The 23,920-nt window shown below is 49.9% G+C and overlaps 1 protein-coding gene across 2 annotated transcripts in view; it reads left to right on the forward strand.

The window, feature by feature from the left end:
• Positions 1 to 23,920, forward strand: part of Pak6 (p21 (RAC1) activated kinase 6) — a 35,745-nt gene that overhangs the window by 3,666 nt on the left and 8,159 nt on the right. The window contains exons 1-3 of one of the 2 annotated variants that reach the window (XM_039104547.2): positions 9,195 to 11,134; positions 11,554 to 11,659; positions 23,019 to 23,227. In XM_039104547.2, the coding sequence (XP_038960475.1) occupies positions 23,024 to 23,227 (204 nt within the window). In that variant the 5' untranslated portion in view covers positions 9,195 to 11,134; positions 11,554 to 11,659; positions 23,019 to 23,023. Of the gene's footprint in view, positions 1 to 9,194; positions 11,135 to 11,553; positions 11,660 to 23,018; positions 23,228 to 23,920 lie in introns of those variants that run through there. The other variant, NM_001106498.1, reaches the window with a different exon arrangement.

A 23,920-nucleotide genomic window follows, 5' to 3' on the forward strand; every position in this document is an offset into this window, starting at 1 on the left:
ACGCAAGTTTTTTCTGGTCCATGATCTTGGGGTTCACGATGTGATCAAATATCCTGCAATAATGTACTGCTACCTAATTTACACCCCAAGGAGCTTTATTTGTACCTCAGTTTCAGAAGCCAGGGAGTCCAAGGCCAAAAGGCTCACATTTAGTAAAGCCTCTGTGCTGACTGAGATGTTACAAGGCAGAAAGGCAAAAGAGCTGCACCCACTCTGATCTACGCTGTGTAAGGACAGCAATCCACTCATGAGGGTGACACCCTGGTGACCCAAATACCTCTCAGCCCTGTTGCACTGGGGGTTAAGTTGCCAGCAGACCGTGTTACCTGGCAGGTCGTGAGATCCAGACAGTGCTTGTTCTTGCTTGCTGGCTGGTAGCTAGTGATCGCCTGGTTACTAAGTACCAAATCCAGATGGCTGGAAGAGGGGGTGGGAAAGATAAACGGGACAGATCTCTGCGCCTCGGGAAGTCTGCACAGAGTAAAGGGATGGAGAGAGAGGCTGAGCTTGGGGTCAAGGCTGAGCCACGGGGCCAGGTTATAACTGGATGGCTTCTCCTTATGCCTTTGATCCGTCTCATTTCTGAAGTTGTCACCCATGATTCATCCAGTCCAAATAATTTATGAATTCAAGCAAGCCCTAAATTAGAACTTCATAGAAAGGTACCCCACCCCCACAAAGTCCCCATGTTATGAGGGAACTCTATGTGGAAGCAGCTCCTATCTCTAGGTCCAGGCAAAGCATGCTCAGGAATAAGTCCCAGACCTGGGACATGTCACCGACCGACAGAGGCAGGAGTGTGTGTCAGGCCTGCGTTGATGCTTCTAATGATGTCTCTCCACCTCAGTTTCCTCTCCCAACCCACAAGGGTAATTAGTACCTGTGAGCTAGGGCTTTTGAGGGGGTGGCTAGGATGCTTTGGAAACTGCTGAGACCATCAGAGGAGAAAGGTGCTGGAAAGAAGGTGCCCATCTTATTTAGGGGACGCAGGAAAGGTTCGCTGGGTGACTGTGGAAGACCCTCTCCTGAGAGAAGTGAAGATATAACGTTGACAGCTCCACCCCCAAGAAAGCCAGGGAGAACAGCGACATCAGATCCGTTTGCCCCATCGAGCAAATTGTGTGCCCAGGTTCTTTAAAGATCCCCAGGCCATGGAAAACAGTTCCTTCTGAGGTCCAGCATTCAGGGTCCTGAGGGATCTGGAGTACGCTGTACCCATGCAAGGGATGGGGAGGTGAAGTGTTGCTTGGTACCACTCCTCTGAGGGCCTGACACCTTTCTCACAGTGGAGGCTGCAGTTCCTGACGAGCCATGATCTCACTATGCCCATCTGACGTACAAAGGCTGCATGTAGTTGGGGATTTAGCTCAGTGGTAGCATGCTTACCTAGCAAGCGCAAGGTCCTGGGTTCAGTCCCCAGCTCCGGAAAAAAAAAAAAAAAAAAAGAAAAAGAAAAGAAAAGAAAAGGCTGCATGTAGAGAGGACCACTGATGAAATCCCAGACACTTTTAAAACTTTTCCTACCAAGTGGTTTTCTGTCCTAGTAATTTAGAAAAGTTAACCACCACCACCACCACCACCACCACCACCACCACCACCCCACCAACACCACTACCACCACCACCACCACCACCACCATCACCACCACCACCACCACCACCATCACCACCACCACCACCACCACCACCACCACCATCACCACCACCAACACCACTACCACCACTACCACCACCATCACCACCACCAACACCACCACTACCACCATCACTGCCGCCACTGCCCTCTCTGATTTCACCTAGAATCAAGGCAAACCCAGAACAAGACAAGTTCCCTGGGAGAAATTTTCTTTCCGGACAAGAGGTCACAGGACCTGAACCCCAGCAAAGCAACACTCACATTGGTCAGTAATGTGTATAAAAGCTCAGTATGGTGTTACAGTGCAGAGGCCCAAGCATTGACAGAGGGACACTGAGGACCGTTTTTGGACAATTGGGACTTCTCTGGGGCACTCATTCTGCTCATGATTTGGGCAGCACTGTACTGAGGATGCTCTGATTGGGTCAGCATTTTTGTCTGGATTCTAGGGCCCTAGGCCTTTGGCTAAGGAGGGAGCATCATGGCTGAGTCCTTCCTTCTCACTTCAGGATACCCAAAGCTTGGAAAGGCTTCCCTGAGTGCTCAGAAAAGTATGGGCAGAAACCTCAAGTTAGCTGTGTTCTGGCCTCTGATCTCAGTGCAGCAGGGACCCAGGCTACTTTCCCCCAGGGCAAATAGCAACAAACCAGTCACCTTGCTCAAGGCTGCCTACATGGCACCCGGACTCCCAGAAGCTCAGGCATCAGCAGAGTTACAACTGGGAGTACTGGTTCTGTAGTTTGGTTTTCTGGCCTGGAGCTTCTCCAGCTTCGTTTCTTTTTTCCAGCTTCAAAGGCATCATGTGGAATTGGACAAGAAGGAACTGAGCGGGGAGGAGCTAGGGGACCATTCAGCCAAAGTACAAGTGGGCTATCCAGAAGGGAGCTGGCCCTCTTAGATGTTGCAGCACCTTCAAGACAGAGGAGGGGTTTTCTGACCATGTTTAATCCAACTCTCATTAACGTATAGAGGAAAACCAGCCCAGAGAGAAAATGGGGGGTCCTGAGGTCACTCCGCTAAGTAGAAGCCCTGCCTCCCTTGACCAACAGTAGGCGAGTATAGCTGGTAGCTTGATGGTTTTGAGAGAGGTGGCTTGGCCTGACAGTGGGAGGCTGGACAGGTTCCTCTGCCACCTGTGCATGTTGTAACAGGGCCTGCGCTGGCCATCTCACCCTGCATTCTGCTCAGCACAAGGCTTCAGTCTGGCCTGTGTTTATTAACCAAGTATTCCCCAAGGACAGATATCATTCCTGGGCACTGCACTAGGCCACTGGCCAATAAACAGAGCTAACTAATCTGTAAATGGACTGACTCAAGTTCTGTTGTGTCCCAGGAAGTATCGCAGGCTGTGATGAAAGCCTTAGGCCAAGAAGCAGACAATGATAAGATATCTGGAAATGAGAGAATCTGGGCAGAAGGGAGGGGAGAGAAGGCATGTGTGGAGGCAGATCTCCGGCTATCTCTCCCCCAGTATATATTCTCCTCTCTCTTTCTCATCGTGTGTCTATCTGCCCGTCTATCCGTCCATCTGTGTGTTACATGGTGATTTGCTCAGGCCAGAGGCTGACATCATTGTCTTCCTCAATTACTTCTCTACCCTACTTTTTTTTTTTTGAGAGAGAGAGAGAGAGAGAGAGAGAGAGAGAGAGAGAGAGAGAGATTAAATTTTCTATGTGAGTGTCTGTGGATGTAGATGCCATCTATGGATGTGGGTGCCAATGTGTGTGTACAGTCCAGAAGAGGATGGTAGGTTCTCTGGAACTGTCCTTATAGGCAGTTGTGGGCCACCTGATATGGGTGCTGGGAACTGAACTTTGTGTCCTCTGGAAATGCCAAAAGAAGTCAAGTGTTGAGTCATCTCTCTAGCACCCCTTTCGAGATAGGGCATCTTACTGAACCTGGGGCCTGTTATGTCAGCTAGACAGCCTGGCCAGTGAGCCCTGGAGGGTCTGTCTCCTGCTTGCCCCAAGAGCTGGGGATACACTCCGTGCTGCACCATAGCTGGTCTTTTATGTGGGTCTTGGCAGGGGAGAGTGTTTGAATCCAGGCTCTCATGCTTGCACAGCAATTCCTTGGCCCACTGAGTCATCTTTTTATCCCAGAAGAAGGAATGTAAGTGTGCAGCCCTCACCATCAGAGGTCAGTTCCCAGGAAGGAGAGCATGGTCCCATGTCAGCAGATCTAAGACAGGCAAGAGGATTTTAGGGTAGAACTTGCTGGGAGAGGGTGTGCCCAATGTCCAGAAGAGAGGGGTGGTAGAAGTGTTAGCCCTTGGGAAGAATGGAGCCAGATTCACAGCAGATGGGGCAGGATAAGTAGATACTCGGGACTCTATAAAGCATGAAAGAACAATACGGGGGACCCCTCCCCACCATCCACCAGCCAAGCAGGGGCGCAGGTGTCGCTGTGGCAAGGGTGTGGGTATGGCAATGGTGTGACCAGGACCCACCCTGTCAGTGTTCATAGGAATGGTCCAGTAAGCAAACAGGAGCTTTGACCAGAAAAGGAAATACCCAGGGAGAACAGACAGTTCAGTCAAGCACAGACCAGCCAAGTGGCAGTTAAATAAGCCATGCCTTCAGATATCAACCTAAAGGTCAGAGATTCCCAGTCACCGCACAGCCCAGACCCTATGATGTCCATCCAACTACACTTAAGTATTTTCAAAGAATTGGGGGTGGTACTTGGGGAGGGTAACATCATACACCCTCCGAAACTTTGGTCCTTATCTGTCCAGGCACAGGAGTTTCCCCAACCCCCATACCATCACCATCTGTGGCTCCCTGAAAATCAGACCCAAGGGCTACAGGCATAGCCCTTCCCCAGCCTCAGACCTGAGCTAGCAATGGCAGGTCCAACAGAGAGAAAGAATAATGAAGGGGTTCTATTCAAGGGGCCTTCCAGCGGTTAGTTAAGCCTGTAGCAATGGCAGCTAGTGAGCTGAAGCGACAGCAAGCAGCACTTGAAAGAAATTTTGGAGGAAACTTTGGAGGCCATTAATAGTAGTGCCTGCAAAGCAACTGTAGCAAGAAGATATTAAATGAATTCATCATGGCTCTAAAGCAAGTGTCCTTGCTGTAGAGATAGCTTTGCTCCCCAGGCCTTCCTGGGATGGCTTAGCTCATAGTCCACACACCCGGGTAGGGTGCCATGGTCTGCAGAGAGGCCAGTGTTCCTGAATGGCTTCTCTCAGGTTACCAGGTCCCTTGGGAAGGTCTGGCTAGTTGAACTGAACTCTCACTGCCAGTTCTTGTTTGGAGAACATTCTAGAAAAGGCCAGAATTTGGGAAAAAGGAGGGAGAGAGAGGGGGGAAGACAGAGGGGGGAGAGAGAGAGAGAGAGAGAGAGAGAGAGAGAGAGAGAGAGAGAGAAAGTGTGTTATGGGTAAGCCCAGTATGCCTGAGTTCTTGTCCCATCAGCAAATGGATGGATGGTCCCATCAAGTGGGCACCCTTAGACTTTTCCCAACAATAACTGGATGCTAGGCAGAGCTAATTTTCCCCCCCCTGGGCCATAGAGTAGATGGACCTACTCTATGGATTGGTTGAGTAGTTGGCCGTCTATCTTCTGGAAGAATCCTGGGATTCTGCTCTGTGTCAAACCTCAATGGGCTTGACTGATCTTTATGGAAGGTGTATTTTGGATACACTGTGTGTGTGTGTGTGTGTGTGTGTGTGTGTGTGTGTGTGTGTGTGGTGTGTGAGTGTCTGTGTGTGTGTATGTGTGGTGTGTGAGTGTCTGTGTGTGTGTATGTGTGGTGTGTAAATGTCTATGTGTGTGTGTATGTGTGGTTTGTGAGTGTCTGTGTGTGTGTGTATGTGTGGTATGTGAATGTCTGTGTGTGTGTATGTGTGGTGTGTGAATGTGTGTCTGTGTGTATGTATGTGTGGTGTGTGTCTGTGTGTGTGTATGTGTGGGGTGTGAATGTCTGTGTGTGTATGTGTGGTGTGTGAATGTGTGTGTGTGTGTGTATGTGTGGTGTGTGAATGTCTGTGTCTGTGTGTGTGTGTATGTGTGGTGTGTGATTGTCTGTGTGTGTGTATGTGTGGTTTGTGAGTGTCTGTGTATGTGTATGTGTGGTGTGTGAGTGTGTGTGTGTGTGAGTGTCTGTGTGTGTGTATGTGTGGTGTGTGAATGTGTGTGTGTATGTATGTGTGGTGTGTGTCTGTGTGTATGTGTGGGGTGTGAATGTCTGTGTGTGTGTATGTGTGGTGTGTGAATGTGTGTGTGTGTATGTATGTGTGGTGTGTGTCTGTGTGTGTGTATGTGTGGGGTGTGAATGTCTGTGTGTGTATGTGTGGAGTGTGAATGTCTGTGTGTGTGTATGTGTGGTGTGTGAATGTCTGTGTGTGTGTGTGTATGTGTAGTGTGTGAATGTCTGTGTGTGTGTATGTGTGGTTTGTGAGTGTCTGTGTGTGTGTATGTGTGGTGTGTGACTGTGTGTGTATGTGTATGTGTGGTGTGTGACTGTGTGTGTGTGTGTGTGTGTGTGTGTGTGTGTGTGTGTGTGTGTGTGGTCTTCCTGATCTTTCATCAGGTGTGTTCACTCGGTTTGGAGGTACTGGTCCTAAGGACCCCTGCACCCCAATGCTTAGACCTCATCATTTCATTATTCTCTCAAGGGAAGGGAGCAAAGTTCTCTCACTATCCACATCAAGAAACCGAAGCTGAGGTCATGGCGAACACCCAGACAGGGCAAGGAGCTCTGGTTCTGCAGGAATTGGTGGTTTCTAGAGCTAGACTCTTCCTTCTCCTACAGGAGGACCCAAAGGTCTGACAAAGTTAGCTCTCCCCACGAATGCTGCCAGACCCTTAGAGCTAAGCACTGTGCTCTCGTCCCACCAGCAAATGCATGGATGGGTTGCACAGGAAGGGCAATAGTTAGAACCAATCCCAGAGCAGAAAGAGATAAGTGTGGAACATTCTAGAAGAGAGGACTGAGAGTTCCCTTTAGAGCCCAGTCTCCATAGGACCCCTTCTCCCCCCTACAATGTGCAGTGTCAATGCCTGCCTCCCCAGTAGTCTCTGAATGTGGGACTCATCAAGTCCATTGTGGTCTGCGATGGACAGATAGCGTGAAGCAGGGTCTGCAGGCACGTTGTTGACTCATGAGTAGTGAAACCTAGGACTTGGTTCCTTGCAGTGGTTCAGTGACCACCTATGCTTTGCACATATGGAGGCTCCCTTGTCCTCTTCAGATTCTGGTTAGACATATCCACTGTACAGGACTCACCCTTCCTGAGTAGTGGTGTAAGGTTCCCTCTTCCCACCGCCACCTTTTCAGACTGTCCTTGTCTCAGGGACTTCTGAGCACCTTCACCTGTGTCATATACATGTGGCTTCTTCACTCAGCAGCCGGCTTACAACACTGGGTGCTGTGCAGAATCCACTGACCACACACCTTCTATACAAGGCTCTTCCTCCTGACTCTGAGAGCTCAGAAGTCCAAGGTTAAGATGCTGGAAGGTTTGATGTTCAGTAAGACCCATTTTCTGGTTTATTAGTGGTTGTCTTTTCATAATGACATCAGGGGGCTAGAGATAGGCCTACTCTGGGGCCTCTTGTGTAGGGCACTGACTCTAACTCATGCCATGTTATAGGGTTTTAGGGTAGAAGCCTGTGCTCTGCAGCCCCAGCAAGCCAGGTGCAGCCACCTCACTGATACAGTGCCAATTAAAGAAGAGAGCAGTGGGGAGTGGGAGTAGGGGGGAAAAGATGTATACAATAAGGCCACACCGGGAAGAGGAACGGATGAGGGATCCAGTGACCCCCTAAGTCCATCTTCAGGAGTGCCGAGGGGTTTGGTTTTGAATAGAGAGCAGTAAGAGTGTGTAACTAAGTAACCGGTCCTTATTGTCAGTGTGCGGTTCTGCACTTTAGAAGCCCATTTCTGTCTCAGCAACATCCTGCTAGGTGGGTGGATGGGCTGTCAGATCTGTACGAAGTCCCTCCCTGGGAGGCAAGCTCTGGCTGGCACCAGGGCTTCCGCTTAGCCTTTTCCTTAGAAAGGAATTCAAGCAGAAAATCATAATTCCTTGTGGTCTACTACCTCATAAACTGATAGCTGGAAGGGAGGGCAGAGGCGTTGCTCTTTAGAATGTTTCCCTCCGAGCCAGGAGTTACTTGGTGGTGTTTGTTTGTTTGGTTGGTTTGGTTTGGTTTTGGAGACAGTTTCTCTTTGTAGTCCTGGCTGTCTTAGAACTTGCTATGCAGACCAGGCTGGCCTCCACCTCACAGAGATCCACCTGCCTACGCCTCCCAGGGCTGACTGGGGTTAACCACTAGGCTAGTTACAGGGCCTTTAGGTGTAAGACCCTGCCTTTTAGTAACCTTCTCACGCTGGTGATTTGATCGAAACATTTGAATAGGTTAAGTGTGGGGGTGGGGTGGGGAGGACCCATACATTTGCTTTACGAAGGGATTATGAGTCCTTTCTTAGCCATGGTGTGCCTCAGTTTCATCACCTGTAAAGTAATAATAGTAATATTGTATTTCCAGGGTTATCGTGCAGACTAAATAAGACAGTGTATGCTAAGAGCTACACTCAGGGCGCCGCCCAGGAAGCCTTCAATAATTGGCAGGTCTGATTACTACTGTTAGGGAGCAGAGGCATCCAGAGATAGGAAACTCGTAGAGAGCTTGTTAGCAAGCTCCAGTCCCTAGGAAGTGTTTCAAGTCCTGAGCAGAAAGGATTATGCCGGGAAGGATAATGTGTTTGTATTTCTAAACCACAAGTTGATCCATATCTTTCCTCTTTGGCCCTAACCTGGGCTCACAGCCCTAGCTGTGCCTGGTCAGATGTTACAACAGGCCTGACAGCCACTGACTGAGAGAGAACTGGGAAGTGCTCACCCCACCCCATGTGCCACCCTGAGGCACTTGAAGATTGTGCTGGCTGGCTGACTGGCCAATATTCCAAGAGCCCTTTTTCCTGGTGTTACCAGTGCTTTCTCCAAAGCTCCTGCCTGTTGCGTGGACAATAACACATGAACTCCCTCAGCAGCAGACCCATGCCAGAGACCATGTCTCCTCAGAGGAGTGTATGCCTGGTACCCCACATCCTTGGCACCACAATGGGGAAAAGAGGCCTAGAGTGAGCTTCCTGTACACAGGAGGCAACACTTTTCATCTGTTGCTAGGAGTTTCCACACTGTGGTCCTGCTTTCTCCTCTGAGGCAGGGTTGAGCTGGGCATGGAGCAGAGGAGCAGAGAAAGAGACACAGGGGAATCAGCCCCTCAATCCACCCTGCAAATTCTAGTCATCCCAACTGGGCATCATCCAACCTAGTGCGGCTGAACTTGTGTAGAGGCAGTGGGAAGTGTAAAAATGCGGCTTGATATGTGTTAGACCATTTGACTGAGATGCCCCCCCAGTATGGTCCTGTACGGAGCATGGGGACTTTTCTTACTGATAGCAGGTTTGGTTAACTTCATCCATCTTGCTTGGGAGCCCCTGCCTTTCTTGAGGCCCCAGTCCCTAGTTCAACATCTAAGGGTGGAGGGGGAACCTAGGGCTTTCTAAACTTACTCCCTGAAAGGAAAGGAGGAGACTTGGCTGATATCTACCCTGGGATATGTAATTCTTTTTTTTTTTTTCTTTTTTTTTTTTTTTCCGGAGCTGGGGACCGAACCCAGGGCCTTGCACTTGCGAGGCAAGCGCTCTACCACTGAGCTAAATCCCCAACCCCTGGGGTATGTAATTCTTGATTCAAATTAGATGCCAATTGATTTCTGATAATATTCTAGTATTCCTATTTTATTGTAGTTCAGCAATTCAAAATTAATGCTTAGAGCCATGGTCTTGGCATATAAAGGGATTTTATTAAAAGATAGTAATTCGCATGTACACTTGTGGATCAGTAAAAAGCAATTTAGGGTGTTGGTTCTAGATTCATTCAACGCTGTGTTTCTTTCCAGCCTTCGCTTGTAGTTCATTTCAAACACACAACAACCAATCTCGTTCTTCCCTCCACGCTGCACAACCTTCTTGCTACAGCCAGCATCAGACAAGTACCTTGGCCCCAGAGATCTGTGGGGAAGCCATTTGTATCACTGCAAGGGGCTCTGGCAGCTTCCCGGCTGGCCACAGATGTTAGGGTTCGCTTACAAGGTCCAAAGGAAAGCGAATCCACTTAGGAAAGATGTGGCAAAGTAGGGAGCAAAGAGCCACAAACCGCACATGTATGGGTACCAGATATGGTAGACAAGAGTGGGTGACTAGAACCTGTGATCAGCCTCGGAAGCTTCTATCCCACCCTTCAGTGCACTGCACCTGAGTCTGGCCTTCTCCAGTACAGCAGGGGGCATGGGAGTCTGAGGGGCAACCAGACAGGGCACAGGCCTTTGTGGGTCTGGCAAGTTCCCATGGATCCCCTTCATGCTGGTTAGTGGAAGCCATATCATAAACTCTAGGTAAGCTACCCAGCCCACAATGCGAATGACTTAATCAGAAATATCACCCATGAGGCTAAAGAGTAAACATCAGCAGCAGGCGAGCATGATGTCCCTTAAAAGCCGAAGTTTGAGATACCAGCAATGGTGGCAAAAGAAGGAGTCCTGTTCCGTGTCCATCCCTGTGTCCACAGGGATGTCTGTGACACGTAGCCCCCCATAGGAAGCAGTCCCTTGGGTGCCAAATGTCACATATTTCTAAGCCAGAATTCCTTTAGCACTTAGCAAGTACGGTTCTGTCCGGGAGCCCAAGGGAAGGACAGCGAAGGTCTTTTCCATTCCTTGTTTGGGGAGGAGGCACAGGTGGCAGGTGGCAGGTGGCCACTGCTCCTCCAAGTCAGGTAGAGGCTCCTGTAGGAACTTATCACTCTGTTTCCGCGTGCCAGGCTGCTGGAACCGAGCTCTCCCCAAAGTCCCTTTCTTGTAATCTTAAAGCCACATAAAGTTCTCAGGACTAAGCCAGGATGACAAAGAAAGCGGGATCCCTTTATATCCTGCTCTCCTGCCTGCATAAAGAGGCCACCCCAGGACAGTCGCAGAGCTGGGGAACTTGTCCAGACTCGGCAAGCAAGCCAAGATGCGGGATTTCAGGGCTCCGGATCCGGCCCTGAGAGATGTGCGAGTGGGCACATCTTGGAGAGTGGGCCCGGGGCTCCAAAACAAGCATTTGCGAGCAATTTAACGAGCCGATTGCACAACAGCCGATTAGTAGATAATCCAAGTCCTGGCTTGGCGCCGTGGGGGAGGTCGCCGCTGGTAAGCGGTGGTCGGCGGGATTGGGGCTGAGCTAATGGAGAGAAGGCGGTGGGCATGCAGCCTCCCCTTAGGTTGATTCGGGAGCGCCCCTCGCGATCTCTCCGGAGCTCCCGCGCTCTCGGCGTCCCACCTGAAGCCACACCCTGCAGTCCAACTCCGCGCCAGGTGAAGCGGGCGTCGCACCGACGTGCTGCCGCCCCTCCTTGCCGTGCCCGCGCCGAGGTCCCTCCCGCGGAGGGCGGGCCCGGCTCCCGCGGCCTCTCGGGGCTCTCCGCGGCTTCCCGCTTGGCAGGTGGGTGCCCGGGGCCCCGGGCGGACCGGGGATCCCGGGACCCGAGCGGGGATTACGACTCCCTAGGGGACCGGCTGGTCGCGCGCACGAGGCCCCTGCCCCGGGTTCTCAATCCCCGAAGTTCGGGGATGGCACACGGCAGGTCCTAGGGGCCTTTGGGCTCCGGCACACGGGCTCGGCGACACACCTCGGCGTGAGCGCCGCACGGGACCGAGCGCGCGGGGACAAGGGCGACCTCCGAAGCGGCGCTGCGCCCCCTCCCCCACCCTCTTCAGCTCCACTCTCTGCGGCTCAGCAGGCACCCGAGTTCGCTCAGTCGCTAGGCGGGCGGGGTGCGGTTCCCAACGTCCTGGACTCCAGCCAGTCGCAGAATCCGCGGGGACACTTAATTACATTGATCACAGTGTGTTTCTCCCTAGGTCGGCAGAGGACTGGCCCTGTAAGGTCCTGGGATCTTCCCTCACCTCCATGCTCTAGAGAGCTGACCGCAGAAGGGAGAAAGGAGAGACGAGAAGGCCACAGAAGGTGAGTGAGGGGCCTCCTGCCCCAGACCTTCCTAGGGGTAAGGTGGGAGGGGTATGGGAGGGCAGGGGGCTGATTGCTCCAGGTACTGTTAGACAGTGGCTGTGGCCCGGTGGAGGTGCGATTTCTCAATCCATAGCGTGTGTCAGATAAGTCATTTGCAACCTCTTCCAGCACATGGTAGGCCAGCAGGGAGTCAAATGGCCCGCCCAGTCTTGGGCCCAGTCTCTGATGTCATGAGGTTTGATAACCCGCTGAACAAGACAGTGTCCTACAGCTCAGGTTCACGGAATGCATGCACGAGGCTTGTGCTAATCGGTGCAGGAAGCCCTGCTAACAGGCTCCAGCTCATTCCACACCCTGAGAGTAGCTCTCCATGTGGGGTCTGCTGTGGAATCACCAGGGGCTAAGGCACCAGAGTTCCTGGGATGTGAGTTGTAGTCTGCATTTTTGCCATATTCTAATGCTTTTAAAGTTCTTTTTGGCTCTTTCCTGTGTGAAGGTGGGGAGTGGTCCCCGTTCCAGGTCGGATTATTTTGCACGGCTCGGCGTATATTGAACTGGGCTGGGCTGGGAAGGCATTGGGAACCAAATGGCAGTGGGTTCAGACCCCCACTTTGCTGATGATTAATTAAGCAGTTGTTTTTCCTCCTAAAAGTTTCAATGTCTGTAAAGTGGGGTTCAGCGTCAAGTGTCAAGGATAGAGCTGTCCGCATGGGACAGCTCAGGTGTGAAACTGGAATGGTTAATGTTCAACAGCCCAAGAAGGTACCTCACCAGCCTTCAGCTAGAAGGGTTTATGCTACCTTGAGCTGGGGACTTTTGAGTTTTGAGAACAATGTGGTCCACTCAGTAAGATATTTTGGAGGGCATTAACCCAAGGCAGAGAGAGAGAGAGAGAGAGAGAGAGAGAGAGAGAGAGAGAGAGAGAGAGAGAGAGAGAGAGAGAGACTAAGGAAGGATAATAATAGGAGGCCCTAACTCACCACCTCTAACACGAGGGAGGGAAGGGACCATATCTAGAAGAAGACTGAGCTTCACAGACAAGAACAGCAGCATCTGTGTGTTCACATTCGTTCTCGAATGTTCATGGCCTGACCTGAGCATAGTGTTACCTGGGGTACTTTTGGGACACCAGGAGCCTTTGGCTTTTTTTTTTTTTTTTTTTTTTTTGGTCTTTTTTTCGGAGCTGGGGACCGAACCCAGGGCCTTACGCTTCCTAGGCAAGCGCTCTACCACTGAGCTAAATCCCCAGCCCCCCCCCCCCCCCCCCCCCCCCCCCCGTCTCAACTCTTAAGTAGATGCATGACAGGGCAGGCTGTTTGACATCTCTCGTACTTCTCCTGGTGGAGTGGCTTGGAGTCAGAGAGACTTTGTATCCCACATCTCCACAAGGAGAACGGCTTTTTTCAGAACCTTGGTTTCTCCATCTGTAACACAGAGCCCAGGATAGCTTTACAAACCACAAATACGAGAATCAAAACCATCCAGGATGGCTTCATAACTAGGGAGCAGAGGCAGGAAGAGCTCTGTGAGTTCAAGGCCAGCCTGGTCCACATAGTGAGCCCCAGAACAGTCAAGACTATGTAGGGAGACTCTGACAAAGCAGGCTTCACCTACCTCCCTGAGCACAAAGCAGGGAGGTCGACAAAACAGATCTGGAAAGCAAGGGCTACAGAAATATAAAACAGTCTTGTGGTTGGGGAATCACTGCTGAAGTTCTTCTGGAAAGGTACCGAAGACCAGGGCTTCTACAGGAAAGTCACTGAGATCTGATAGTAAGAAGGGCCGTGGCCTGGAGCACCCTGAAGGAACGTCCTCCTTCATCCTTCTTAGAGCCACTGTCCAACTTAGAACCTCATGCCCAGGACAACCCTGTGCTGTCTTGCACTTGCACCAGAAGCAGGATGGGACAAGACCGAGACTCTAGGTACAGCACACAGAGGTCAGAGAGCTGTGCTAGTGTGAGCAGCTGCTGGACCACAGCACTGTTAGAATAGTCTGGACCTGGGCCCAGACAAGGCCCACATCAATAACGACTGTCCCGAGCTGGCTAGCCTGGCTCTTCAACCTCTCCTTCAGCAGAAGTGTTGACATTAGCTACTGAATGAGCTTCATCATCGTGTTCTTTTAAACAGCCATTATCTCTCCCCTAGGAGTCTCTCTGCGGCCTATAGTGTGGGAATGGTAGGAAGATTTAGACCCACTTCTTCTCCCTGGGTTACACGAGTGGTGTACTCTGTTACCCTGTGTCCTGCTTTCTGGGGCCTTCTACACCTCAGCACCATGGCCCTTTGGAGCTCTTCAAAGCCAGCAGAGGGCCATAGCTTGAGTCTAACTTCTCACTCTGAAACTTCCTCCTAGTGTGGTTTGGGAAATCAAAATAGGAAGCTGGGGTGCCACCTTTTCTGACTCTCAGGGCATATACAGACAAACAAAAGATAGGCCTGGACCCTGTGGATGCTGAGCAATGAGGGGACCAGACAGGCCCGGGGCAGGGACAGGAGCTCCCTGTTGCTGAACTTATTTAAGCAGAGTGCGGCTGGACTCCTCTTGGGAACACCACGGGGATAGAAATCTGGGTAAAAGCAGAAGTGTAGGTCAGAGGCTTCATGGAGTGGGCATCTCTTCCTCTGGGGCAGGATAACCAGCATCTATTTGGAAGAAGCAAGCTTACCTTTCCCAAAAGTGAAGTCTTGTGTACTATGGTATGTGTGTGCAGAGCTGGGAGTGAAGCAGGTGCACAGTAAATGATATAATTTGATATTTAGGCAAACCCCAGAGAGTAAAGGCTAAAGAAAATCTTCCTGGCCAACAAGACAATTGAAACCGTCTTCTGTTCCCAGGAATTTCTAATCAGGGGCTGATGAGGACTGCCATTCCTCCTAGAGGGGTGGGATGACATGGAACAAGGCCCTCCTCCTTCTATAGGCCACGTGGGGCCTCAATAGCGGAAAAAAAAAAAATTCTAAGCTCTGCAGAATCCAGGAAGGTTGCCTCTGTCTTGCAGTCTGATTTTGAAGTAAGAAGGCCCTTCCTCAAGTGGAAACACCACTTGGGTGGGGTTGGGGTCCTGACAATTGACCGTAGCTAAATTTGCCTCAGGTCTAAACAGACCTGGTTTTTCCTTGCTGCTATCCTTGGGCAAGTAATTTGGTCCTTGTGGCCATCTCATTCTTCACCTCCATGATGGAAAGCAAAGAGAGCTCCTCTCAGACCAACAGATACAGATCTTGAATTCGGGGTGCTCACCTAGAGCTTGGCACTTCAAACCTGAGGGATTCTTGTTAAAAATCACTCTAACTGCCCCCTTCGTAAGAACAGGCTGTTCTTCTCTTCTGGTGTACCTAAAGAAGCTGCCCAGAGGGAAAGAATTTCTTCTCTTGTCAGCAGTGGATACAAAGGCTGGGACCTAAAGATTAGGTCAAGGCCACAGATTCCAAGATTCCTGCCGAGCCTGAGGGCCCTAGATATGAACTCCGAGAAGCATGACCTGAGCCTTCTTGTGAGGAAACTGGGCCATTACTCCCCGCTATGTTACTGTCACCTGGGCTGGGGGTCCTTCACTGACCTGGGACTCCCAGCCTCCTTCCAGTATCCCAGAACTTGCTTGTGTAAGTAACTTAATCTAACCTACTCCAGTCCCCTTCCCAGGAGCTTTACACCCCTCTCCATTCACGTTTGTTCTCCTGTGGTCCCTTCCCTGAAGGAATTTTAAGTGCAGAAACCTAAAGTCATCGAAAGCCAGGTGTGGCAGGGTGAGGTGGGTAACCACACTGGACCCTCACTTCTGGTGAAGGCAGGAATGGCAGGGTGAGGTGGGTGACCACATTGGACACTCACTCCTGGTGAAGGCAGGAGTGGCAGGTTAGGAGAACAAACACCTGATATTGATTCAAGATTGGACCCAAAGGTGATTCCCAAATAGAATAGCACAGTACAACAGATGTATATACCCCAAGGGCTCTGCTGTGAGGTTTCTGTCTGTCTTGGCCCTCTATAGCTCTGTTCTGGATCTGTGAGGAGCTGGCTATGTGTTGTCTTGTCTCCTCCAGGAGCAGCAGTTTGAGAGCTACCCACTCATCTTCCAAGTGGATGCTTGAACTGTTTTCCCTTGTCCCTATAGAATGATGTCATCAAACATGGAACCCTGCCCACTTCCCAGTGAGCCAAGTCAATGGTTGCCACCCCAGGGGCTTTATTTTTAATATATGCCAGACCCCAGTCATCCCCAGTCCCTAGTGAAACCTTTTAAAAAACATTTCGCCTACACCTTACAGAGTACAAAATGTTCTGGTTCCATATACGGTAAGGGACAGCCTACAAGTCAGGATAGCCCTGCTTACCTGGGCTCAGACAAGCCCTAGGTCAGGTGGAGAGAGAAGGTCCTGTCCCTCCCACTTTAGACTTCCATTGGTTTTCATTGGGCCATTAGCTAGACCCTGTTTTCTACTGGTGAAGACTTCCAAGAAGAAGATCGTTAACACAGCATTGCACATAGTGCATCAGTGGGCACAGGGAAGGCATTGCTCACTGCACAGGTGGGCATAGGAATGGCACTGTTCACCATGCGTAGGTAGGCGTAGATACGACACTGCTCACCATGCATGGGTGGGCATAGGCGTAGAGCAGGGCTCATAGAATCTGATCTGGGTTTAGTCCCCACCCCCACCCCACACACATACACAAACATTTCCTGTTTCTGTGATCTGGGGCAGGCTCTGCCCTCCTGAGTCTCATCATCTAGATGATGAGAGATGATTACTCCCTTGCAGAGCTGCTAGCCCTCAGAAAAGGTCTAACAGATACTCAACAACAGCTCTGGCCTTTTCTGATTCTTCTGAATCTTCAAATCTCCTTGGACTCTGATCCCTCTTTCAGTGATCCCAGGCCTGTGGCTCCCTGAACTGTCAGACCAGTGCTCCTCCTGGGTTCACTGCGTATGGTAACACTTCACCCAGAAAGCTTCTGCCAGGGACTGCTACATTCTTTCTGATAGGCTCCCTGCCAGAGGAACCTCCGTCTCTAACTGGTATTGGCTGGAGTCAGCCTTCCCAGCACTGGGCACCCTGCTCTGATCCAGTCATGGGTCAGAGAGCTGGAAGGTAATATTGAAAGCACACCTCAAACCACAGTGCATGCCGAGCCTGAGGTCTGATCCTCGGTCAGCATCCTACTTCTGGGTTGGAGCTGGAACCCGACAGGGGAGAGGCCAGCCACCTTGTGTCTGCCCATTTCTACATAGATCTGAGGCCACAGTCTCTTTCTCAGGCTGGGCAGAAGGAAAAGTATGGTTTGAGCAGAGACTCCTGCCTTGCTCCTCTTTGGTGCTAGCTCTTCTCTGGATGAATAGAGTGGTGACATTTAAAGACTGGTGTAGCCTGATTTGATGGAATGCCCCCCGCCATGGTGGCAAATGCAGCAACTGCCCTCTGTGTTCTCAGAAGTATGTGAGAAGGAGGCCCTAGAAATGCCAAGCTGGAGGCCTTGACTAAGCAGCTGTCCTCGGCAGAGGACATGGATGTCCTGCCTCACTCATGGAGCCTGGGCAACACTGGCTACCTTGGCTCACTCTTCTATTTAAAAATATTGTGAGGTCTGGAGAGACGGCTCAGTGGTTAAGAGCATGAACTGCTCCAGCAATTTGGCTCCTGGCACCCAGGTCAGTTGGGTGGCACACAAGTGTCTGTAACTCCACTTGCGAAGGGTCTTACACCCACTTCTGGCCTCTGCTGGTACCTGCACTCACATGCCCATACGCAGATGTAAAATAAGCCAAACCATTACAAAATAGATAAAAGTTTTTATCTGGGGGGTTGGGGATTTAGCTCAGTGGTAGAGCGCTTGCCTAGCAAGTGCAAGGCCCTGGGTTCAGTCCCCAGCTCCGAAAAAAAGAAGAAAAAAAAAGTTTTTATCTGGGTGTGCTGATCCGCTCCTGAAATTCCAGCACTTGGGAGTGTGAAGCAGAAGGATCAATGGAAGGGCCAGCCTGGGCTATATCTGTAATGACAATTTTGGAATTCTGGTTTCTTTAAAAACCACAGAAATATTATAAGAGTATGCTTTTGTTTTAATCCTAAGTGTGGGGTGTGGGCTACTTCCGATTGTGCACAGCAGCTGACTGATTTGCCTCGAGCTCTCCAAGGCGCCTGATCTTGCCAGCGACAGTTTCTGAGATTGTGTGGTGTTTGGAATTCTGGGGACTTCACAGGGAGTGTATAAATGCTAGGGTCCCAATAGGTGGGTTCTTGGTGGGCTGATGTTGGTTGTTTGTAGTTGTGATTTGTTAAGTAGTTGTTCAAAAGGAAGAAACTAAAACAACAAGAAGAAATTAGATATCCTGACAGCAAAGATCAAACGTTCCCCAAGGAATTCGATGCCCCCGATCGGCGGGAAGTAGTCTAACAATAACGATAACGTCGCCCCCTTTCTGACCCCCGACTTTATTCAGCGATCTCTCTCTTTTCCTCTTTATCCCTTTTTCTCTCTCTCTTTTTTTTTCTTTTTTCTTTTTTTCGGAGCTGGGGACCGAACCCAGGGCCTTGTGCTTGCTAGGCAAGCACTCTACCACTGAGCTAAATCCCCAACCCCTCCTTTTTCTCTCTTATGTAGTGTGAGGGAGTTGAAAGGATAGAACAAGAGTGGAAAAGGGTAAAAGACACAAAGACACAATGTAGCCAGAGAAAAGCTCCATATGTCCTAAGAACCCTATCTAAAAAACTGGTTGTTTTCCTTAGAAGACTAGGGAGGTGGCATCTGAGGAAATCCCCCATTACCCTAGCAGTTAAACTCACCAGTTATTTTCATCTATTTCCTTCCTACTGCACTGACAAATGGCAGAGGTGAAACTTCAAGTAATGATCCCCTATTCCTGTTTAAACAAAGAAAACCTTGATGTTTTAATTTGCCTCTGGTTTGGGATCCATGAACACAGACAGGTTTGGGACACAGCATGTCGGAAATTCCAGAAGAAACCATCAAACTTGGGCCCAATATAGTCTTCACATATTGGGGGAATGGACACACACACACACACACACACACACACACACACACACACACTCCTGCTACCAGCTTTATGAGTTTCCCTTTCACATGTGGGTTACTATGATTTGTCACCAGTTAATTTGAGGGTATGCCAAGAGCTCATCTCTTCAGGTTCATCCCCGCCCACAGACATTTAATTGCTTCAGCTACAGAAAAGACCGTCCATTGCTACCACATTGCAATGTCACCCTTGCCATAAATCAAGTGACCTTATCTGAGTGGGTCTATTTCTGGCTTCATGCTTCTGTCCCATTGCTCTGTTTGTCGGTCCTTGTGCTGTTTCTACAGTATATTAATTCTGGGAGCTTTATGGTAAACCTCGGTATATATTTAGTGTAGTCCTCCAACTTTGCTCTCTCAGATTGCTGCAGCTATTCCTGGTTCTCTGTTTCCCTGCACATTTTAGAATCAGTGTGTCAGTTTCTGCCACAAGAAATATGCTGAGCCTGAAATAAGTCTGTAGGTTGACTTGGGAGTAACTGACATCTTCACAGTGTGAACTCCTCAGCAGATGAACATTCTTTAATATCACTAATAATGGTTTACGGCTTTCAATATGAAGACATTTATTCCTGGGTGTTTGCTATTTTTAATGGTAGATGATAAATAGTGCCATTTCATTCCTCTCTTTTAAAATTTATCTTTATTTTGTTGTGCATGTGCATGTGTGTGCGTTGTATATCAGCCTGCAGAGGCGTCAGATCAGCTGGAACTGAAATTCCAGGCTGCTGTGAGCTGCCATGTGGGTGCTGGGAACCAAGCTCAGGTCTTCTGTAAGAGCAGTAATTACTCTTAACCACTGAGCCATCTTTCCAGTCCTCCTCCTCCTCCTCTTCCTCTTCCTCTTCCTCCTCTTCTTCTTCCTCCTCTTCCTCCTCCTCTTCTTCTTCCTCCTCTTCCACCTCCTCTTCTTCCTCCTCCTTCTCTTCCTCCATCTCCTCTCCCTCCTCCTCCTTCCTCCTCTTCCTCCTCTTCCTCCTCTGCCTCCTCCTCCTCCTCTCCCTCTTCCTCCTCCTCTTCCTCCTCCTAGACAGGCTCTCTAGCCCAGGCTGGCCTCAAACTCATACAATGCATGCTGGCCTTGAATGCCTGATCCTCTCACCTGCATTACAGGTGCGAGCTACCATGCACCACTTTATTTCATTTTGTTTGTTTTTGTTTTTGTTCTTTTCTGGAGCTGAGGACCGAACCCAGGGCCTTGTGCTTGCTAGGCAAGCGCTCTACCACTGAGCTAAATCCCCAACCCCACTTTATTTCATTTTATATTGAAATTCAATTAACTTTTACTTATGTTGACCTTGAATTAAGAACTTTCTAAATTAATTTGGTGGTTGCAGATTCTTCTGACTTTTCCACTTTCATAAATATGCTGTCCCAAGCACAGTTGGCCTGACTGTGTTTTGGATGAGCCCTGGTGGCCTTCCTTTAGGTTACAGATTTCCCATTGTTTAAATGGTCAGCCGATTTCTTAAATCTTGATCTGATCTCCTCTACCCGAAGCTCCACTGACTACTTCTGTTAGTCTCTAACCTCTGTGATCCCTTGGCTGATGGTCTTTCTTCTCAGATCTCTGCCTCTGGGGAGAGCTTGTCAAGGAATAGCTGTTAGGGTGGGTCTGGAAGGTATTAGAACCACTGATAACCACTTGACGCTGATGCCTTTCCTCCTCTAGAATCCCTGTGCAAGAGCCAAGAGCTGATCTCCTGGTGGGCATGGAGGAGTTGAAGAAATCAGGGTTCTTGAGGGAAGGCCTTGGGCACTTCTTTTGTGTCTCTGGGTGTAAATACTCTAGGTTTCCCAGTTACAGAGGAAGCATGTGGATCTGTGTCTTAGTTAGGGTTTCTATTGCTGTGGTAAAACAGCATAACCAAAAGCAAGTTGGGGAGGAAAGGGTTAATTCGGCTTACAATTCCAGCTAGCAGTCCATCACTGAGGGAAGTCAGGACAGAAGCTGATGCAGGGGTAATGAAGGAGTGTTACTTACTGACTTACTCCTCATTGCAAACTCAGCCTGCTCTCTTACAGAACCCAGGACCACCAGCCCAGGGATGGGACCACCCACAGATGAGCTGGGTCCTCCTCTCAATCATTAAGAAAATGCCCGACAACCAGGTCTCATGGAGGCCCTTCCTCAATCAAGGTTCCCTCCCTTCAGATAACTCGAGCTTATGTCAAGTTAACATAAAACTAGCCCACAGAGCCTGCTAACAACAATCCAGGGAGAGGGTCTGCTTGAGAGGCTGTGGAGACTGGCCATGCTGACCAAAGCAAGAGGCAGAGGCCTAAGTGGTCCAGAGAGGCCCAGAACCTAGAGTTTTAGTCATGACCCCTAGAGAAGTAAATGAGAGGGGAAAGAACGTTGGCATCACTCCCAGACCCAAATCTACCCAAGTGTCAGTGTCTGAAGACCCCAAGCAGAGGCACAAGGTGAGAGAGAACACAGCTAGAGAAATGACCAGCAATCTGTCGCTTGTTCCCCCCACCCCAACCTCGTGAGTTGTCTTCCACAAACACCACTAGACAGATAGGTAAGGAGTGCAGAGGCTCGAGTTGCTTGGGTAACCGTTCCAAGTCACTCCTATTTAGGGCAGAGACTCTCTGCAACTCAAGATGCGTTTCAATGTAAAGTCTTCAGTCTACAGGGGTTCTGGAGCCACAACTCTGCCCCTAGGGAATATTAGAGTCTGCTGATCTTCTAGGGGTGTGCCATGGATTCCACTCGCCATATGGCAAGTTCCTGGCGAGGAAGTGGTGGTCCTTCCACCTTTTCTTGGTGGTACTATTGCCTGCAATCTCTCCAGAACCTACCAGAGTGATGGGGGAACTACCGTCTCTAGAATGAGAACAGTTGGAGACTGCAATGGCCCTGCGCGGCAACTGTTCAATTGGAAGAGTAATCCAAACCTTCACAAGGAGAAACAGTGTGAGCTCTGTAAGTGCATTTGGAGTCCCAGCTACTCCAGAGGCAGAGGCAGAGGGATAACCCTCTGGGAAACACAGTAAGACCCTGTTCAGAGTCAAAGACGTATTGGTCCGTTTCATTTCTGAAGTGTTTTGAGCTACTTCATATTCAAAGGCACTCAAGTGTGGTTTATCAGTATGTTTAGTCAAGCCTGGGACTCCCTAAGAGAGACCAGGACAACCCTTTGGAAGTCCTGCTACCCTCCAGGTCACCACCCCCCGCCCCCGCCTTCAGATTTAGTCATATTACCTGTTTCAAGTCTACATCATTTCCATTGGCAGGGTTCAGCAGAGCCTCATGCTAACTCCAGATCAGCAAGGTGAGGGATGCAGATTTGACTACAAGAGACATTTTTTGAGGTGTCCTGGGATCAGATTAAAATCCACAGAAAGTGGCTATGCGGGACTCTACCTTCTTTAGGGGGTTGGGGGGAGAACATGACCTATAAGGCAACTACTCTGGCCCTACACAAGGCTGACTTCCTGGCTCAGCCCTTTTCAGAAGTAAGGCAAAGTGCATGTTCATGAGAAGGACCCTGTTGGCATTGTCAAGTCACATGATATCCACCCAGCCTGGGCATCAATGCTGCAGAGTGGCTGTTTGGCTTCTTGCTAATGTTGATTTAATAGGTTTTCTGTTAGTCAGTCAGCAACAAACAAGAGTTGACCGTGATGAAACTTTTAACAAGTCATTGACTCAGTTTACTAGTTTTGTCTAGGCCTTTCACATCTATGGTCATTTGTCGGGGAGGGATGTTGCAGCTTAGATAGGGTCTTGCAATATAGTTCAAGCTAGCCTCAAACTCACAACAATCCCCCTGCCACAACTTCCCAAGAGCTGGGATTACAGCCATATAATCCATAACATGAGGGCCCAGCTCACGTGTGTGTTCTTAAGCGAGATTGGGTCAGAGTTTCCTTTTCTTGAATTATTTGGCTAACCATGCCAGCTTCAGGCAACAAGTCTGCTGGCTTCCTATCCCCCTGCTCTCTTTTTGTAATTTTTCAATGTGGATTGATGCTTGCAAAGGGCTTTTGGCTTTATAAAAGCACTCCTTGGCAGGCAACTTGGCACAAGCAATAAGGTGGACACCTCTTTTTCTGGCTTGTAATCTATGTTGGCTATTGATTGATTGACTGACTGATTGATTGATTGACTAAGAAATCTTTGTTGTTTCTATAACTGTTCTGCTGGGAGCCATCCATTTCCCTGAGGGAGTCCAGAAGAGAGTAAAAGAAGCCTCAGGGACAGAGTGTTATGTTGAGAGACACACAGAGGACTGAGCCCGATACTCAGTGCCCACTGAGCCACCCAGGATCCCTGGGACCAGCTCAGCTAACCCTCCTCTTACAGGCACCATGTTCCGAAAGAAGAAGAAGAAACGCCCTGAGATATCAGCCCCACAGAACTTCCAGCACCGTGTTCACACCTCATTTGACCCCAAGGAAGGCAAGTTCGTGGGCCTGCCCCCACAATGGCAGAACATCCTGGATACTCTGAGGCGGCCCAAGCCTGTGGTGGATCCTTCTCGAATCACACGGGTGCAGTTGCAGCCCATGAAGGTAAGGGGGACAGACTTATAGCCATGTTCCGTCTCTCCTACTCCATAGGAAGCAGTCTGTGAGACCCCAGAGGCACCAGGAGGGCTCACTTGGGTATCAGAATCAAGTCTCCTGTCTCAGTTCTCTGCTAATCAGTCTTCCCACCTGGAGAGAATTTTAAGCCGGGTGTTGGGGCTCTCAATTATAAGCCCAGCGCTTGACAGGCTGAAGCAGTCATATTGCTAGGAGTTGGAGGGCTAGCCTTGGCCACAGTGTGAGGCCCTGGATTGGAAAAAATACCCCTCAAACCAGGGGTAGCTCTCACAGATCAGGAGTCACATGGGGAGATCTAAGAGTTGGTTGGTAGTTGAGGTCAGGAGACTTGTCATAGAGTATGGGAGGTAGGGTGGGGGGCAAAGCCCCAGAACTGGTTTTCTCACACATTGCTCTGAAGACCACTGGAAGATCTAGAGTCTGAAGTGCCTCTTCTGAGTTCGCCAGCTCCCTAGGCACAGCTGGCCACACACTTTCATGTTGGACCCTAACCCTGTGGCTACCCTACCCATCTGTCCTGCTTCTCCCTGCCTCCTTATAAACAGACAGCACAGCATGGGCCTGACCCACTGTGAACACAGCCGATTATCTCAAATCCTAACAGATGGATGGTGATAGCGGAGGTGTGTGGGTGGGATTACTCCCCAGGGTCCCCTGGGA

This window comes from Rattus norvegicus, chromosome 3 (assembly GCF_036323735.1).
Source record: "Rattus norvegicus strain BN/NHsdMcwi chromosome 3, GRCr8, whole genome shotgun sequence".
NCBI lineage: Eukaryota > Metazoa > Chordata > Mammalia > Rodentia > Muridae > Rattus > Rattus norvegicus.